Source organism: Mustela erminea, chromosome 9, assembly GCF_009829155.1.
Source record: "Mustela erminea isolate mMusErm1 chromosome 9, mMusErm1.Pri, whole genome shotgun sequence".
NCBI lineage: Eukaryota > Metazoa > Chordata > Mammalia > Carnivora > Mustelidae > Mustela > Mustela erminea.
In genome coordinates this window covers 95506817-95525797 of record NC_045622.1, presented here as the reverse complement: position 1 = coordinate 95525797, position 18981 = coordinate 95506817, and the positions used below count along the sequence as shown (strand labels likewise).

Genomic DNA, 18981 nt, shown 5'->3' with positions numbered 1-18981 from the left:
CCGGGCCCTCGCCGGGGTCTCGTGAGCTCCGCCCCCGCCCCGCCCCCGGCCCCGCCCCGCCAGCGCTCTCCGAGGTGCTGAAGTGGCGGCCCCCGCGGCCCCTAGACTCGGACGAGCCCGGCTCTGAGTCGCACACTGACTCCTCTGCTCTCTTTCCCCTCCCGTTGCGCCTTCGCGCCATTTGGGGTTCTGCTTCTTGGATGGGCCTAGCGCCTGGGTTAAGAGGGAACTAATGGCGGGACCCTGGTCCCCAGGGTCCTAGTTGGTCGCCAGCAGCAGACAAAGAAGGCGGACAGGGAAAGTAGGGCCGTTGGAGGAAAGCAGAGAAAGGCGACATAGTGTCAGGAGTGGGCTCCTAGGGCAAGCCAGGTTTGGAGTCAGGTCGTATGAACTCACAGCCTGGCTTCCCAAGCGAATAGGTGGTGTGGCCGTGCATTAGTGACTTCACAGGCCTAAGTTTGGTTTTCTTATCTGTGAAATGGGGACAATAACGGTCCCTCTCATGGTGGTTGTGAGGATGAAAAGTGATACAAGTATGTTGTCAGCAGAGGCAGGGAACACCCACCTCCTGCTAGCATCCAGGTCTCACCCAATCCTGTCCCCCTTATCTTGAGAAGACCCTCTCATGGGCTCTCCCTAGAGGGTCTTCTCTCTATAGATTGACCCTACAGCCCCAAACACCTATCAATGATGAACTGAACCCTTCCTCTTGGCTTCTCAGTTTCTTCTCCCTCACACCAGGACTTTCCCGGATTTCTCTCACTTCTCACTTAGCACCTCAGTTGCATTTCTTGCAGAGCACCTCTCTTTTGCAGCCACAGACACCCCATGGCTGACTTCTCACATTCTAAGACTAGGAGCCAGCCTTTCTTCCTGCTGCCATAGTTGACTTCTTGAGATTTTTTCTCGTGGTTTTTCTGCTCCCTCCAGCACTTCTACCCCTGCAGTTCTGGGCCATGGTTCCCTTCTGATCTCTCCCCTAAGTGGGCTAAGCCCATGAGTTCTACAGAGCACAGACTGTTGGACACTCAAACTGCTGGCCAGGGCTAGGGCCCCAGCTTTGGTGGGTCAAGAGCCTCTGACCAAACCTTATGGGTCTCTCTGGCCTCCTGAGAACCACAGAGGCCTTGCCCTTACCTCTCTCTGAAGAAGGGGCAGAACAAACTGTTTCACAGCTTTTGGGATCCCATTTGCAAATCTGGACCACTTACTGGTCATGTCACCCCCTCTTCCTTCAATGTAGCACCCAAAAAGGAACTGCAGGCACCTGCCCTGCAGGAAACAGCTTCCCACCTCCAGCCCCAAGAACATCATAATACCTAGTGCCAAAGGCTCGTCTCCCTGCTGGTGGGCCCAAAGGAGTGACCCCATTACCTTTCCTGCTATCTTGGCTCCGCCACCTTTCACTAGGACCAAATAGTAACCACCTTCTGCTCAGATGCCTGGCTTTTGCTCCCAGGAAAGCAATCTTGACATTGTGGCTAATAACTGTTGCTTAAGAGTGTGTGCTTGCCTCAACTAGGAGCATCCTTAGGTGAGAAGTGTGCGTGTGTGTGTGTGTAGGACAACTCCATTTTCTAGAATCTTCTGCTCAAGAACAAAGCTATTGTAGCTCCTGAGGCAAAGCCAAAACCACATTAGAGAGGAGCCAGAAGGGGGAGAGGGAAGGACAGGTCCAGGTCTTGGTGGGAAGGAACTTCAAAGCGGAGCTAAGAATGAGATGAATCCCAGGGCCAAGTTCCTCCCTTTCCCCCCTTTTCACTGTGTGTAGAGCAATTTGTGTATTCTTGGGCCCTGTCTGAGCCGCTGCCCACATGAAGTTGGAGTGTGGTGTGAGCTAACAAAACTCTTCCAGGAGTCCAAGGCTAGAAACTACCATAGAAAAGCCCACATCCACTGCAGAGAGGCCACTCTCCAGACAGATGGCATGAGACAAAGCCAGCATCCGGGCCCTGGGCTTGGCTGTGGGCAGAGCTCCACCATCCAGACTCAGCACTGGCCGCTTGCGTGCCCGCCCCACCACGCAGTGCTTAAGTGGCTGAGTTGAGATAAACGATGGCTTGGGGGCCTGGAAGAGAACCCTGCCACTCACTGAGCCTTGGCCCTGGGGCTTTAGGTGGCCCGAGAGGCTGAGTCACTGCAGGATAGAACTCAGAAACCTCATCCTGGGCCTGGAGTGCTCTGTACCATTCTGGCTGACTGAACACCACCCCTACCCCCACCCCAACTCTGGCTAAGCTCTGGAGCTGCCACTAGTCTGCCCTGCCTGCTCACCTAGGGGCCTCCAGCTTCCCCCCATCTCAACCCATCCCTCTCCTCCCTGCCAAGTCTGAGGAGGGATGAGAAGCTCCTGGTTCCAGCGGAAGCAAGATGGTCTGGTAGAAGGCTTCACTCAGGCTCAGCCTTACTGACTCCTGGTTCCCAGATCTCCCACAGATTGACAACAACACAGCTTTGCTCAGACAGGATCATTTATGAAACACGTGAATATTCACAAACTGTGGGAGAAACGCACCTTCCCAGTAGTAAGAAATCTCTGTATAAAGTGCATTTTGTCTGCGACCATCTCTTCCCCATGCTGGCCCTTGGATTAGGATTTGGGTCAATGTTCTGTGGCAGCCCCGGGGACACTTGGGCTAGAAGAGGGGAGGCACGAAGCCGCCGTGGAGCTCTGGGCCACTGGATGCACCCTCCCCTTACCCCGGCCCTCCCAGCTCTGGGAGGGGACCACTCTGTTCTGCTGGGAATGGGCCAGCTTGCCAGGGATGGTGAAGCAGGGGGAGGTGGTCCCACCAACTTGTACCTCGGGCAAGAGGGCTGTCATCTAACAGGCAGGAGAAGGAAACATCCTGGTACCTGAAGGTGCTGCTGAACAAATACCGACTCTGGGCCCAAGCCCTCTGGCGTTCCCGATCCCTCAGAACAGCCCTTCCAGGCTCGCTCTACTCCCCTTCTGGCAATAGTCCCCAATTCTCCTTCCTCTAGGCTGGGGCTGGAGGAACAGAGAAGACCCCTACTCAACGCTCTGAATATACACCATCACCTGGGCTCTGCTTCCCCCACGATTATGGGACATTTCTAGTGAGGGTGACACACATACAACAGGGGGACTTGGAAGGCAGCTCTCCGGCTGAGAAAACCTGAGTACATCTCAGGAAGGAGCCTGTCAACGCGCTGGACAGCTGAGGGAACAAAGGCCTGACCCCAGGGTTCTGGTCTGAGGACAGAGGAGGGCAGAGAGGGACAGGGCAAGGGCCAAGGGAGTTAACAGCTATGAGGCTGGGAAAGGTCACAGGGAGGTAGAGAGGAAAAGGCCCGGAGGCCAGCTTAATGTTACACATGAGGACAAAATCCAAAGAGAAATCAGCCTCTCAGCTATACACGCACCTGTACACACACACACACACACACACACACACACACACACACACACATTGTGGCTCACGTGCAGGCCACAGGGCAGAAGGAAGACTGGCTGTAGCTGACCACACAGTCCTTTTCATTATGTCCTCAACACAGGCCTTTAACAGTGGGAGGGCTGAGGTGGGAGCCAGGCCAGTCCCGGAATGCAAGGCCTTGGCTTCTCTGGGTCAAACCTCCCACCGGCTGCATCTGGAAGGGTCGGTGTGCTGGCTGAGAGCTCTGCTCGGACATTTCTCAACTGTCTCTGGCAGTTCCCCCGAGTCCACCTGCCGGGGTCCTTGGTATCCAGCCACTGGCAGAGCTGACACAGGAGCTTGGATGCGGACCAGTCCCAGGCATTCCCCAGAAGCCTACAGACCACGGGACAGAATGGCTCCCCTGGCTGGGTGTCAGCTAACCTCATGCAGCACTGCGGTGTGGCTGGAGGAACCAGGGGGCTTTCTCACCAGGAACCTGCTTCCTCCTTGTGGAGGCACCGAGTCTCCACAGTCAGTGCTGAGGCTGGCTCTCAGCTTCTGAGGCAGGAACAGTAAAAGCTGCAATTCAATTCCTAACTTTAGGTTTTCAGCTCCAGAAAGGTGGGCACTTTTGGGGCTAGCGTCTACAGTACCATGGGTATGGCCCATGAGTCCGGTATCTGGGTGTACCTCCCTGGGATGGCGGCATGTTTCCAGATCTATTTACAGCCTCAGGTTCAGTCCCAGATGCCCGAGGAGAACTCTGGAGGACCCGGTGGCAGGAAATTTTAAGATGAGAAAGAAGCCAGACCAGGTGACTGTATCTGGAGAGCATCTGTCCCCTCCAGCCTGCCCAACCACCCGCATCATAAAGCAGGAACTCAGCAGGGTCCTGGCTGCTTCTAGAATCCCATGCTCTGGACAAAAGCCAGCAATGTCGTCCTCCTGCTCCTCAGTCCGATGTGTGAGAGAGGGAGGAAGGGCTCAGGGTCGGGGTGGGGTGGAGCAGGTGCCCGAGTCCCAGCTAGGGTCCTACTACTCTCCTATTCAGACAAGGTAGCTGGCTCCCAGGGACAGGTTTGGCTGAAAGTCACTGCATGACCTCTAGCCTGGCGTCTGGAGGCTGAGGTGAAGCTGCTACACGTGCTCCTCCAGCCCAAGCCGTGCTCAGAATCACGAGAGTGTAAACAGATGCATGCACACGCAAACACGCACACCACTCCTTCCCCGCACACGCGTACACACAAGCACACATGTTCGCTCAGTCTAGTCTCCGTCGGTGATCAGCTTTGCTGCAGGTTGCACTCTGCTGCCGTGGCGGCTGCTCGGGCTCCCAGGCTTCGCTCACGGAGCTATAGTGCTGCCGCTGAAAGACAAAAACAAGTGCAAAAGGGAGCGTTCAGGGCGCTGCTCGGTGGCTCGGGGACACAAACTCCTCTGGCTGCTTCTTTGAGGACACTCAGACTGCGAACCAGGAAGAGCCTGGGGTGCGCTGCACGGGTCGGAACACCGCCCCCTCGGAGGCAGTGCACGGGACAAGCTCTCCCTGCAGACCCTCGGCGCCTCCTTGGCTCCAGGGCTCAGGGCAGGAGAGGAGGAGGAGAAGGTCACAGGGACTCCCCGCAGGCCGGGGTGACGGGCGCTCTGACAGGACAAGGGCAGTTTTCAAATCAAGGCACAGTGGCTGCTGCCAGAGACACTCAGAAAACAAACAGCAGAAGAGAAGCCAGCGGGGGCCGGGAATGGGAAGATGAAGGCAATGACGGAGTTTAGAATCGGCAGGTAAGCACATTTCCACAGAGAGGGCAAAGAACCCTGGGCGCCGTGTGAGAAGACCTGGGGGGTGGGTATCACGGAGACACAAGGAGGAGTCATTTTAAATATTTATAACATCCTGAATTTGGAGCAGAGGGATGAAATGGCCTCATGTCTGAGAACAGAGGACAGGGCAGGCCAGTCACAATGCTGGGTTGCCTGTTTAAATAGGTCTAGTGTAGCTCAGAGGGTACAGACACCTGAGGGGTTCCAGTAAAGGTTTGTACTTTTAAATGATGTGAGGCAGATGATACTAAGGCTCACTGTACCTAATGCAGTCAGGCACTATACAGTTGTATTTTTAAAAAGGATTTTATTAATATATTTGATAGAGAGAGAGGGAGACAGAGCACAAGCAGGGGGAGCAGCAGAGGGAGAGGGAGAAGCTGAGCAGGGAGCCTGATGCAGGCTCCATCCCAGGACCCTGGGATCATGACCTGAGTCGAAGGCAGACACTTAACCGACTGAGCCCCCCGGCGCCCCTATACAGTTGTATTATGGCTGAATTGTGTCCTCCCCCGAATTCATATGTTAAAGGCCTAACTCCCAGTGCCACATAATGTGACTGTATTTGGAGAAAGGGTCTTTAATGAGGTAATTAAGTTAAAGTGAGGTGATTAGGGTAGGCCCCAATCCCATATGGCTGGTGACCTTATAACAAGAGGGATTAGGACACAGGCATTCACAGGAAGAAGACAACCGTCTGCAAGCCAAGGAGAGAGGCCTCAGGGGAAGCGACGAGCCAGCGCCTTGCTCTCAGGTGCGGAGCCCTCAGAACTGCGAGAGAACAGACTTCTGTTGTTGAAGCCCCCCTGTCGGTGGTGGCACCTTACTCTGACCGCACTCGCAAACTCAAACAGCTCGTGATCCTGTTAATCCTGAAGATATGGCCTCTAGCTATACAGATGAGAAAACAGAAGGTAGACAGGACAAGTGGCCCAGGATGACAGCATCAAAAGTCACCAAGCCAAGCCAGGAAACCCAGGACAGACGCCAACACCCGTATTTTCACCACGAAGCAATCTCTCGATCACAGCACTGCTCATCCAGACTTCCAGAGGACACAAAATGGAACTTCACATGGTGGCATGAAGGCCAATACACATCCGAGCAACATGAACGGAAGTTCAGAATTTAAGAGAAGAGGGAACGCGCTCCGCAGGGTCACAGACACTGGAGCCAGAGATTCAAAATCAGTCTCCGGACATGTGCAACCCTTTGAAGACAAATGCGATTCCGAAGAACACTGTACCTGGATGATGGTAAGTTATCTGGAGGCTAGGGAAAGAAAACGAAGAGCAAACTAAAGGGCAGGTACCTGATTGGGTTAGTACTGAGAGCCTCATTCTTTAATATATGTATTGTTTTCTTTTTTTAAAGATTTTATTTATTTATTTGACAGACAGAGATTACAAGTAGGCAGAGAGGCAGGCAGAAAGAGGGAGAAGCAGACTCCCCGCTGAGCAGAGAGCCTGATGTGGGGCTCGATCCCAGGACCCTGGGATCATGACCTGAGCCGAAGGCAGAGGCTTTACCCACTGAGCAACTCAGGGGCCCCTAATGTAAGTATTATTTCAATAGATTTTTCCTTTAAGCTTGTACCATAATAATCAGCTAGCCATGTTTTACCTATAAATAAATGGGTCACTTTCTAAAGCATACATATGTTTACTGAGACAGGATGTGATATATATTTTACACACGGGTCTCGCTCTGACGCCCGTTAAGCCAGAGATGACTTTCCTTCTGAAACTGCAAATTTCAGGACTGGAGAGGGTCCTCTTCCCAATACCTCTGTTTCTTGTGTTTTCTCCACCTTTTGGGATGGGGGAAGATAGAGTGCATACAAATTCCTTAGAACACTAGCTCTTACTCTGGGGTTCTTGGACTTTTTTGGGGTCCAAGGATAGGCTTAAGGGGTGATCCATGAGGGCCTTGAAGGTCGGCACACATTCCTGTGTGAGTAGCTCAAACTTTCTGGGGAGGGCTTCCATCCTTTATCTGACTCTCCCAAGCACAGGTAACCCCAATACGGTTTGCAAACCAATGCCTATGTATGGCTGGAAAAAATGTATTACTAAATTAATTTCACTTATTCCTCAATGTAGTTACTAGAAATTTAAAATTACACTGTGGCATCCATGGTAGATCTGACAAGACTGATCTAGAATTTGAAGCAAGGACGTCTTTGTAACTAAGGAGAGAGAAGGCCTCCTCTTTCCCAGATTCTCTGATCAAACACCTGGCAGCCTAATTGTGTAGGCAAATCGTTTAACTGTAGCCAGTGATCTTCATAGCTTCTGGCGAACCTGTCTCTAAGTGCTTCTGATTGCTGCTTATGGAGCCAGGGCTTAGCAACAGAAGGTGATACTGGGTATGTGTTAAGGGACTGATTTCCAGGCTCCCTCTCCCTCTTGACCCTACAAGGGAGGAGATGCGCACTTACTTCATTGGGCAATGGCTCTCTATGGTGGCTGTCCAGGGTCTGTGGGGCCTTTGTGGAAGAGAGGACACGAGCCCTGCCTTCACTCCTGAGATCACATGAGTAATGGATACATGTGCTTGCTAACAGTAGTGGCTTGCTTTTGGTTAAAAATGCCCTTTTCAGGGACTGGTTTAATTCAAATGCTTAGAAGGTCTTTTTACCAAAAAGCATCAAAAATCCTTTCTCTTCTTAGCTACTCGTTTTCATTATGTTTTCTCGGGGGATGGCCTAAGACTTCCCAGGCCACTACATATATAGAAAACACTCTCTGTGAATCAGGTGACTTTGTGAGCACTTTTAATCAAATTTATAAGATTATTTTCTAATATGCTTTGCCTGTCAACTGTCTTGGTGATTTTTTTTACACCCCACAGTGAAAATGACCCAGCATACAATCTGTTGATGGCATTTGCTGAATTAGAATTGGGCTTATAATGATTCTCCTATACTTTAAAGTATGATAATCAAGAGGCTGTGTTCTTTCATGTGCAACGCTTCCCTTTTCTATCTGGCATACAGTGGTAACGGGCAGGTACTCCAGTCACTACGAGAGCCTAAGATGTACCCTGTCGCCCCCACATCTAAAACCCGAGCAATGCATTTGTCAGCTCAATTATTCTGCATCACAATTCCAACATTTTCCAAAGGATGACAACAAACGCCTGAACTGAGAACGTGGGGCGCCTGGGTGGCTCAGTCAGTTAAGCATCTGCCTTCAGCTCTGTTCATGGTCTCAGAGTCCTGGGATCGAGCCCCACATCGGGCTCTCTGCTCAGCAGGGAGTCTGCTCTCCCTGTCCCTCCTGTTTGTGTGTTCTGTCTATCAAATAAATAAATAAAATCTTCCAAAAAAAAAAAACAAACAAACAAAACTGAGAATTTAAGCAGCCACATGGCTCTAAGGCTAACACTTCACACCCATGTTGACTTGGGCGAAACTGTGCTATGCGGCAGGCTCAGGAAGGGGGTGGCAGTGTGTGGCCACAGATATGGCCCAGTGACCCAAGTCCCTCTGTGATGGGTTCAAAACCACAAATACAGAACAGCATGGTTTGGAAGAACCAGCTTGTTCTTGTCCACAAAGTTAGTCAAAGGCCTAGTCAACTAGTTCCTCAAGCTGCTTGATCGGCAGGTAACTAGACAGTTCCTCGTGCTCTTGTTCTCAAGCCAGAGCATAAGTCTGCAGAAAAAAGGGGCTGGGGAAGGCAAATGAGGCCCTGTAGGAAAGTGATGACAGCAACACTAAGAGAAAGGGAAGAACAGCTTGGGGGAGGCACCAAGGGAAAAATCAACTCATAAAACATGTGCTGAAAAATCAATCTCTCAATTGCCCGACTCTTTCAACCTGTCGTTAAATACAGCAACCCCAGAAGCAGCTGCTGGAACACAAAGTGACTTAATGGTGCCCCCCTCGGTGTACCCAGTGTTAGGGCTACATGCCCTCCAACCTGTGTGCCAGATGCGAACAAGAAAGCCCAGTCTGTGAGGCCGTCCTGCCCCCGATCCTAGCCCGGAACGGGTGTACGTGAAGCGCATGCTGGAGTTTGCCTCAGCAGATTAGGTGGGTGGAAACTTCCTTTGGAGCCTGTAACCAAGTCTCAGTGTCCCCGAGCTTGACAGGGGCAGAAGGTTTGCTACGGACTCCCAAGTTAGAAATGGGGAAGAACAGAGGTGCAGCTGGGCCCAGACGGGCCAGGATGGGGTACAAAGCTGGGCTCTCAGCTCCGTCTCATTCCTCATGTCACCGACACACTGTCCCTCCCCGCACCATAAAAATCCTACAGCAACAGGGAGGGGACGTCAGTCAACCAGCAGCCACTGCGGGGACGGAGGTGGGGAGTGCAAAGGGACACAGCCCGCCCGTATCCCAACTTCTCATTTCCAGGGTGAGAAGCAGAGGGGTGGCAACTCGGCAGGCAAAGGCTCCCGGGCAGTGAGCAGCAGGACTGCCGCGCACTGGCTGATCTGGGCGGGAAGCCCAGCCATTGCACTGTCTTCCACGGTGTAGCGTTTCAGACTGCCCGCTGCCTTTCACACACAGTGCTTCCTCCAAAGAGGGACACACAATGGAAGAAGTGCCAAAACGACAAGGAGAGTGCAGGGGTCAGGCTTTCGACAGTGAAGCTCCAGGGTTAACCCAGCTCTGGTGAACCGTGGGCAGGGCAGGGAATGGGAGGGGCGATCCTCTGTCAGGAGCCTTTTGTATTCAGTGGGGCTTCTCTCAACAGATCGCTGTCCACCAGCCGATGGGTAAATGGCTCACGTGAGCTGGTTCCCCATGGTAAAATGTTTGGACCAATAAGAAAAATCTGGACACAATTGGAGGCTAATGGAATCCTGGGCAGTCAGCAGATTTGGGGCTTATGGGAAAGCCTCTGCAACAGCTATTTGGGGGCTGGCTTATTTTTCAGTTTAGTGAACATCGTACAATAAAACCAGATGCAGAACAGACATCAGTGTGGGTTTTAGGTAAACGTGAAACCTACTGATATCAGGGCGTGTTTTACACTGTAAATCATTGTCTGCCCTGAGAACTGCCACAGGTCTGAAGCATTAGAAATAACAGAACCACAAAACGATAGAGCTCAGAGCTGAACGGGGCCTCAGAAGGTTCAGGATGGAGCCTTCAGGCTGGTCAAGACTGAGTAGTCGCACTTTACAGATACCTGACAGCGTCTCTTCGAAAGGCTAAGTACCCTGCTCCAGGACACACAACTAAAAATGACCAAGAGAAGACGGGAAAGGGGGCAAGTCTTCTCACTATAACGTGGTGTCAGCGCAGGCCATGTGGGCACAGCTGTGTGGCCTACTCAGCCCAGAGGGCTGCCTCTCACTGACATTAACAATAATACAATCCAAGATGCCCTGAGAAACGTGGGCAAGACGGGAACATGATTTCATCTCCCTGGTGCATTTTACTTGTTCAAAGGCTTTGAATGTATGGTTTTACACTTGCTTCCCCTGCCAGGTATGTTTGATGGGCAGGGCAGGTGACGAGGTGCTGTGTTTTTTTTTTTTTAAAGATTTTATTTATTTATTTGACAGAGAGATCACAAGTAGGCAGAGAAACAGGCAGAGAGAGAGGGGGAAGCAGGCTCCCTGCTAAGCAGAGAGCCCGATGTGGGACTCAATCCCAGGACCCTGAGATCATGACCTGAGCTGAAGACAGAGGCTTAACCCACTGAGCTACCCAGGCACCCAGACGAGGTGCTATTGTCACTATTTTGCGGATGGGGATGCTGGACGCCGAGGACCAGGCACTACCAGCAGCGGACAGTGAGACCCTAGTGTCCTCTCTTCTTGCAGGGTTTCCAAAGAACATGTGCCTTCCTCTCCAGTCTGTCTTGTCCTCTGGCCTCCTGGCTCCCACTTCTGAGCAATGAGCCATGACGAAGGGCATAGTAAACCTTGAGAATCAGACCTTAAGATCCTAATAGGCCAAAGAATAATTTCCTGGAGGGCAAGGCCAGAGACAGGCTGACTTCTGCACCCTTGTAATGTTTTCATTTGGGGTCTCGGCTATCGCCTCTCATCAGCCAGCTCCCACACTGCCACCGTTTCCTCTGCAGGCCCCAGACTAACGCCTCCAAAAATGCCAGTTTGATCACTTCACTTTCCTGTTCCAAAATGTCCCCTGGCGTCCAGAGTATACCAAGGATTCGCTAGCCTGACATTTAGGACCCTTCCTGATCCAACCCAACAGTAGTCTTCTGTTCTTCTAAAATAATAATGATAACAGTATCTATAATAGTAATAGTGGATACTTGTGAGCTTATGAGCCAGGCATTGAGCTGTCTTGTATGTTACCTAGACACTGTTAGCGGTCTACCAGTGTCCACACTTCATCACTACCAAAACCTAGCAGTAGCTCATGGGCCTAACACAGACAATGAGTCATGATTGGTCTAAGTCAGTGACTCTCAGAGTTCAGTCCCAGAATGGCAGCATCATCAGCTGCTGGGAACTTGTTAGAAATGCAAATTCTCAGGCCTCACCCCAGACCTACTAAATCAGAAGCTCTGGGAGTGGGGCCCAGCAATCTGTGGTTTAACAAATCCTCTAGGGGATTCTACGGCTCACTCAAGTTGGAAAACCAATGGTCTAAACCAATCCTGACAATCCAAATGCTCACTTTCCACACTGGGCGTGGATTTCTTAGTCTGGAGTCATGAGACCAATGTGAAAAGCTGGGGAAGTGGTATTCTGGGAAAGCTTTTCTTTCTTTCTTTTTTTTTTTTTTTTTAATATTTTGTTTATTTATTTGATACAGAGAGATCACAAGTAGGCAGAGAGGCAGGCAGAGAGAGAGAGAGGAGGACATAGGCTCCCTGTGGAGCAGAGCCAGATGCGGGACTTGATCCCAGGACCCTGAGATCATGACCTGAGCTGAAGGCAGAGGCTTAACCCACTGAGCCACCCAGGTGCCCCTCTGGGAAAGCTTTTATTTTCTTCGTAAAGAGGAAGAGAGGCATCTCCTGATAATCTTCTTAATATAAAATTGCAACCCTCACTACGCCCCAACCTTTACTTTCTATCTTCTTACCAACTTTAATTTTTTTCATATCATGTAGAGCCTCTTGACTTTGTTCCTTGTCTGTCTCCTCCACCAAGATGCATCCAAGACGGAAGGCCCTTGTCAGCCTTGTTCGGCATGTCTCAATATCCCAGTAAGCACGACAGTGTCTAGCAAACTGTGCTCAAAAACCGTAGGTGTGTTTACTGACGAATGAGTGCAGCTGTCTCTGCTATTCCTTTTCTTTCTTGCTTCCTCTTTCTTTCTTGAGGAACTGATGGCTGAGACTGTGGCAGCCACCTTGAGACCATGAAGCAAGAGAAGCGCAAAAAAACGGGCTCTGACATGCTGAGCCACCATGCAATGCCCACCTCAGGGCCTCTTGTTAGAAAGAAAAATAAATCCCTACTTGCTTGAGCCACAGCAGGCAGCTCTCCTACTCCTGATGGCCCCACGCATTCCTACCTGACAGATCTATTTAATAATTGAACCTTTATGACCACGGAATTTAGAGGTGAGGAAATGAAATCTCATAGCGGTTAAGGAATTTATGAAAGATCATGTGACCCTGAAGCTATTTTTCTTGTCTGAAATGCCCTCCTTGTGGCCTAAATCCAACTCACCTTTCAGTCCCAAGTGTAAAGGTCTGTGTCCTGTTCCGTGATCACCCCAACCTACCAACAGCCGGCCTGTGGGAAGTGTGTGCTGCCTAGGAATCATAAATTATTTGTATTCTTTTCTAAGGAGACTGTTAAATGCTTGTGGATGGGGATCATAACACATCTTATATGCTCATGGTCCCTCCTCACACACCTGCTGGCGACAATTTCATTCTGACTTGGATGCCATTAGCTTCCTGAGCAACGCTGACCCAGACGTTTACCCTCTCTATTCTTGGATCTTCTCACCTGAAAGTCGGAGTACCAGCCTGGCAAGCTCCAGATTTATAAGAGAGAATAAGCTTTGCTTAGTATCACAGAGCTAAGAGTTAACAAAGAGAGTAGCACCTGAGATACTATCTGGTAGTGTCTAAGTAGTATCTAAGGCTGCCAGTGCTTCTAGAACAAGCCAGTACAAATCAGTCAGCAACGTCTAGCACACAGAGCCTAGCAGGGTAAAGGGCACGGGTGTCAAACACAGCACTCAAGCACAGACGCTCAAACCAGATGGCCCCGCCTAGCCCTGAAATGGAAGGGCTGGGAAAAAAGAATTAATTGGTTCCACAGAGAAAAAAAATCACTCTCCAGTCCAATGACACAGGCACGGTGCATAAGGAACACCTGAGATGATGACTCAGGAGGAATTTATACTTCCCCAAGAAAGGTAAGAGTCCCAAGAAAGTCCCTTCCTGCTCTGTGGAAGGAGCCAGGTTTTATTTTTGTTTTTTCATGACATTCAGGGGGCTTCCAAGAAAGCTGAGTGCTGACACGGAAGCCCAGAGCCAAGGCCATGCGGAAGGTGAGAATGAAGGAGTGGCTTTAAGAGGCGCTGATGATGGGCAGCCAGACCCTACTGGTCCTCAGCTGGGGCTGGGCCTCCCTCCAGCGCACAGCCCGTTGCCTTTCTTTCTTCCGAAGGGGAGTGCCGCCCTCCGCTGGCCTGTCTACGGGACGCAGCCTGTCCGTGGTGGCAGAGGGCCCGGGAGCCTCCTCAGACCCTGCCACGGGGCTGATTCTCCCACAGCTTCACCTCCTGGGCTCTACTTTCTTTTTGTTGGATCTGACTCACTTTGATAAGTAGAAAGAGTCAAAAACTATTCTCTTCCCTTAGTTGGTAAAAAAAAATAAAAAGGCTTTACTTTCAAATATCCTTTTTAAAATTTAAAAGTATGGAAGTTAGAATGGTAGAAATTTAAAGTTGAAATCCAAAGGAAAAAAATCATGCAATCCCTACCAGGTTTTAATCTAATTTGCTGGGTTTTAACCTTCAGCTCCAAACCCGTTCCCACCTTTCTTCCCAAAGGTGCCTCTAAGCTGCTGTCACTCACTCTCAGACATCCCTGCTCGGCAGCTCTGGGGCGGGCAACTCTGCCACCCTGGCCCGTTTGCTGAGTTCTTCACCCGGTGGTTCCTCGGCTGCTTCCAGCTTGCGTTTGGGGGACGCTGGGCCACTGGGGAGTGGTCTTGGGCCTGTAGGGAAGCAAGTCAAAGTGTCAAATGGACTGTGACTAAAGCCAAGATGACCCAAAACTGGGCAGTGGCAGCTCTTTTCCGAGCAGGCAGCCTGCATCGAAGCTGTGCCCACATGTTGCTTCACAGCCCTGCCCCTCAGCCTTCCTTCCAGCAGTGACCTTACCCTGAAATGTCTAAGGAGAGCATAACGCAGCATGCTGGCAGTAGGGCCAGTTCTGGGGCCCAAGCCCCACGGGCTCCAGGCCAGAGACAGATTTGGCTTGTCTGCTGCCCTTGCTTCCAAGGTCAGGCATTGCCCCCGGGACGCTGGCTCAGCCTCCTGAGGCAGCACCTCCTCTGCGGAGCCGGCCTGGCTGGACAAGCTGCAGAAACCCGGAGGTCTTCCTGGTCTCACCTTACTGATACTTAGCCCAGAGCTGGGGCGGGCTGCGGGGCGGGGTGGGGGGCTGTTGGGAGGCAAAGAATTTGGTACCACCACCAGGCTGTGCCGCCACCTCCTGCCTGACAAGAACGGCTGCCTCCTTTCTAGCCTCCGTGTCCTCGCTCCTGCCCACACTGTCCCCTCCACACAGCAGGCAGAGTGAGCTTCTGAAAACCTAGATCAAACCCCCGCACCTCCACCCTGCTGACCACCAGGCTGTGCCTTCTTAGGGCACTGACGACGGACTCCTCCCCTCACCCATGCGGAGCCCGGGGACGCCACTCCTGCCACAGCTTGTCCTTGTCTCACTCTGACTCCTCCCTTGAGACAGGCCGGCCACCCTGGCTTCCCTTTCTGTTCCTTGCATGTCTCTGGTCTCTTCCTGCTACTCCCTTTGCCTGGAATGCTCTTCTCCCAGTTCCCGGAAAGCTGGGTTCTGCTCGGCACTTGGGTCGCGGCTGAGACGGGCGTTCCCTGACCGCTCCGATCTGAAGTACCTGAGGGAGTCCCCCTTCCCCAGCACCTCTCACATCAGATTGTTCAATCTTATTTCCCCCAAAGCACGTGCTATTGGAAATGATCTTGCACGGTTCCTTTACTATTTGTCTCTCCCAAGCGGACGATAAGCTCTGTACATGGGGCATAGACTCATTCCAGCCTTTGTCCTCAGGCCCCCGTGACTCTAGCTCTGCGGTGGTCTCCGGACGGACACAGGCCACAGGAGGCCAGCTGCTACTCACCCGCACTGCTCATGCTCCCAGTCTGGCTCGAGCTGGGCTCTGCCACCGGGTTGTTGAGGTCTTCCACACAGGAAGGGACAGATGCCAGCAGACCTGGGGGAGAGGCAGGGGAGCAATCAGAACGTCATCTCACGGGAATGCAGAGAGCCACAGGGCAGCTGAAGACAGGATGGGCGGCGGGGGACAGGGGGTGCTGGGCCATGACGCTGAGGTTCCACTTCTTCCCACCCGCCACACTTGAGAGAGGCCTGATACAGCCCAGCCTGGAGTGCCCTGCGCCCATCAACTTAATAGCTGAGAAGAGAGTACTTGGTCTCCCTCTGCAGGAAGGACCTGGAAATCCCCGCTGAGCCCACAGGAGCGTCCCTTAAGTGAGGGAGGGGATGGGGGTGGGAGTAGTGGCTCCTTACAGAGTCCCCGATAGCGGGACAGCTGCTGGTAAATCTGCTTCATTCGCTCGATGTTGAGCCGGCTGGTCTCAGCGTGGTTGACGATGGGCCGGGGGTAGTCCACACCGATGATGCACTTGGCTGCCTTCTGAATGGACTCAGGGGCATTCCAGGGCTCATAGATGTATCGAGAGGGGAACCCTTTCAATATGGGCAGGTAGCGCCTGAAACACGCATTGGACAGCGGGTCAGCATGCTGCGACTTTCCTTCAAAGGACACAGGTATCTACGTTTTACTTTTTAAAGATTTTATTTATTTATTTGACAGAGACAGAGAGAGAGGGAACACAAGCACGGGGAGTAGGAGAAGGAGAGGGAGAGGCAGGCTTCCTGCTGAGTCGATCCCAGGATGCTGGGATCGTGACCTGAGCCGAACGCAGACACTTAAGGACTGAGCCAGCCATGCGTCCCCCGCCAAGGCTATCTTATCTTAGGAGCCGGTCCCAGCAGCCAGGAGCCAGACAGCCTGGACTGCATCCTTACCTGATGTAGTCCCCACTGGGGTCCGTGCGGCGGCCAAAGCCCACAGGGCAGTAGCAGTGAAAGAACTGCTGGAAGAAAGCACTGCAGGACAGCCACATCCAGCTGCCTGCGTTCACGCTGAAATCCGCATCGAGGAGCAGCTCATCAAATACCTAGATGGGGAGAGGGTGGGACAGTCAGCCTCGATGGGGACCTACTGCTAGGGTTCTCCCCAAGTTACTACACGCCCCATGGAGGAAAGAGAGCCAAAGCCCTCCTGCTGATAAGACAAGAGGGATCTGGAGGGGATCCCCTGGATCCAGGGATCCCACCCTATGCCCCAGGCCAGAAGAGGGCTACCCTTGCTGGGCCTGATGAGAGGGTATGGGCCTGCTTCCCCTGAGAGAGACTCACCCGGACCCCGCTCTCCCAGCTGACCCAGAGGTCCCCGCGGGTGAGGAAGCAGGCCACGGCGTGCCGGGCCAGATGGTGGATCCAGCCCTCCTGCCTCAGCTGGGTCATGATGGCGTCAATCCAAGGGAAGCCTGTCTTGCCCTCGGCCCACTTGGCCAGGGCCTCGGGGTTGCGGTCCCAGGGGATCTGGATGCAGATGGGGTTCCCTTCCATGCGGTCAAACCTGGGGTTGTTGGTGGCTGCCGTGTAGAAGAACTCTCGCCACAGGAGTTGCCCAAACAGGGAGAGGGGGGGTGTGCTGTTCCGCTTCACCTGGGGGGTGGGGTAGCACATGGATGTAACACTCGCCCAGCCCCCGGCGCCGGGTCACTCAGATCTCTCCCACAGAGCAATCTGGAGCCTCAATGAATGTGGTGGCATAGACATGTGAAGGGGCTATGCCCTCGCAGTGGCCCAGCGTGCCCGCAGTCTGAAACCCCAGAACCTGGCTGTGGGCACCGGGAACCCAACTCCTCAGGCCTGGCCCACCCTTCCCCTCAAGGGTCCCTGCTTGGCTCCACTTTCTACAGAGTCAAAGGGAGTTTTCCCATCAGTGCATAAAAAATGCTCACTTTAGATTCTGGTTAAATAAGTGATTATGACAGCCTGGATCTGGGGTCTGAGGGAACTGAAAGATCAGCCCAGGCCTCCCTGCAAATAACGACCTTCCTGAAATCCCAAGAGTTCAAATTGGCACAGCCACCCCATAGCACCCCATCCTGCTCCAGGCAAGGACAGGGACACAGCATGAAACAACACAGATGGAAGGGCGACCTGCTGAAGGTGGACAGTTGGATGTGTCCCCCTCTTTTCCTTCTGGGGGCAGGCACACCACCTTAGGGTTATTGGCCTACAGTCCACAGAGGACAGTCCTGCCTTCAGCCCAGGTCATCTCCTCGTCAGTGGTAGAGAGCAGCGGCTCCCGGACTCCCCGATTACATGCTGCGGACCAGCCCCCCAGAGGACTGCTGTGCTCTTCTGCTCAGCACTGGTTCCAGTCCTGCCCTCCCTGCCTCCCAGCCCGAGTGCTTGCCCCCCCCATCCACCTGCTCGCGGCAGATCTGCCACCTTGAGGGTCACACCCTGAGCTCAGCTTTTTGGCCCGTCCTGCTCTACTTGATAACCTGGAGATTACTTAGATCAGCTGTTTGGATGGTGCTGGGCTCTGCCACGTCTTGGATGTGGACCCCCCACCTTCTCTGGACCATACACACACGTAAGCACCCCTAGAATCCACAACCCGGTCTCCGCCAACCCTCTGCAGGGTGTCTGACTGGCCTAGAAGGCTGGTCCGCGGGGCTGCAAGTGAGGGCAGGGCATGGTGGCCTCGCCGCCCCCTCACCTTTTTATACAGGTCCCACAGGCGGTAGTAGAAGAGGCGGCACGAGAGGCAGCCGAAGCGCAGGTAGGGGCTGAGGCCCGTGGGGCTGGCCAGCAGGGAGTTGGCGTTCATTCGGGGTCTCTCGTAGTTGGCAACCCAGGCCTGCAGCGGGAGGAGAAGGTGAAGAAAGGAAAGGCCTGGACGTTGCAGAGAACAACCCCAAGGTGCTGGCGTACTTGGCGCTTTGCTTCGCGGCTCATGGTTATGTGGCTTCTCCCATAGAACAACCCACTGGGGCAGCACTTATCAGTACTTCCTCTTGAAAATGAACCACGAAGCTCGAAGGGTTATGTGGCTCTTCTGGGGTTACAGAGGTGCTAAGAACTAGGGCTGGGGGGACGTAGCTTCCAACTCCAGATTCCATCGCCAGCTGCCAACTTTTTCTTCCTTAACTCCTCACACCCTCTTTCTCCTTGTGATGCCTCCTTCTCAAACTTGACAACTCCGCAGGCCTCCTCCTCCACACTTCCCCACCACCCCTCAATAGACAACTTTCCTTTCTTGCTGAAATGCAAACCTTCAGCTGAAAAACTCAACTCTTAGCCTCCAAATCTGCAAACTCAACTGTGCCACGCCTCCCCCTCCCCAGCGCCTCTCCCTCTCCAGTGATTCTTCCCAAGGCCAAGGCCTCCCCTGGCTCTGAATCCCTCCCCCTTCCTTCCCCTGCACCTTCCATCTCTCCCGCTCCAGTTTCCACTCCAATAACACTTGTCAAATCATGTTGTTTCTTTGAAAACAAAAGAAAAAAAAA

The 18981-nt window shown here is 52.8% G+C and overlaps 1 protein-coding gene across 2 annotated transcripts in view; it reads right to left on the bottom strand.

The window, feature by feature from the left end:
- Window positions 1-2453: 2453 nt before the first annotated feature.
- CRY2 (cryptochrome circadian regulator 2) overlaps window positions 2454-18981 on the bottom strand; it is a 36274-nt gene continuing 19746 nt past the window's right edge. For both annotated transcript variants that reach the window (XM_032360011.1, XM_032360012.1), the window contains 7 exons: window positions 18192-18332; window positions 16811-17122; window positions 16418-16569; window positions 15896-16098; window positions 15486-15578; window positions 14180-14321; window positions 2454-4746 (listed from right to left, as the gene is read on the bottom strand). In XM_032360011.1, the coding sequence (XP_032215902.1) occupies window positions 14182-14321; window positions 15486-15578; window positions 15896-16098; window positions 16418-16569; window positions 16811-17122; window positions 18192-18332 (1041 nt within the window). In that variant the 3' untranslated portion in view covers window positions 2454-4746; window positions 14180-14181. The remainder of the gene's footprint in view (window positions 4747-14179; window positions 14322-15485; window positions 15579-15895; window positions 16099-16417; window positions 16570-16810; window positions 17123-18191; window positions 18333-18981) is intronic.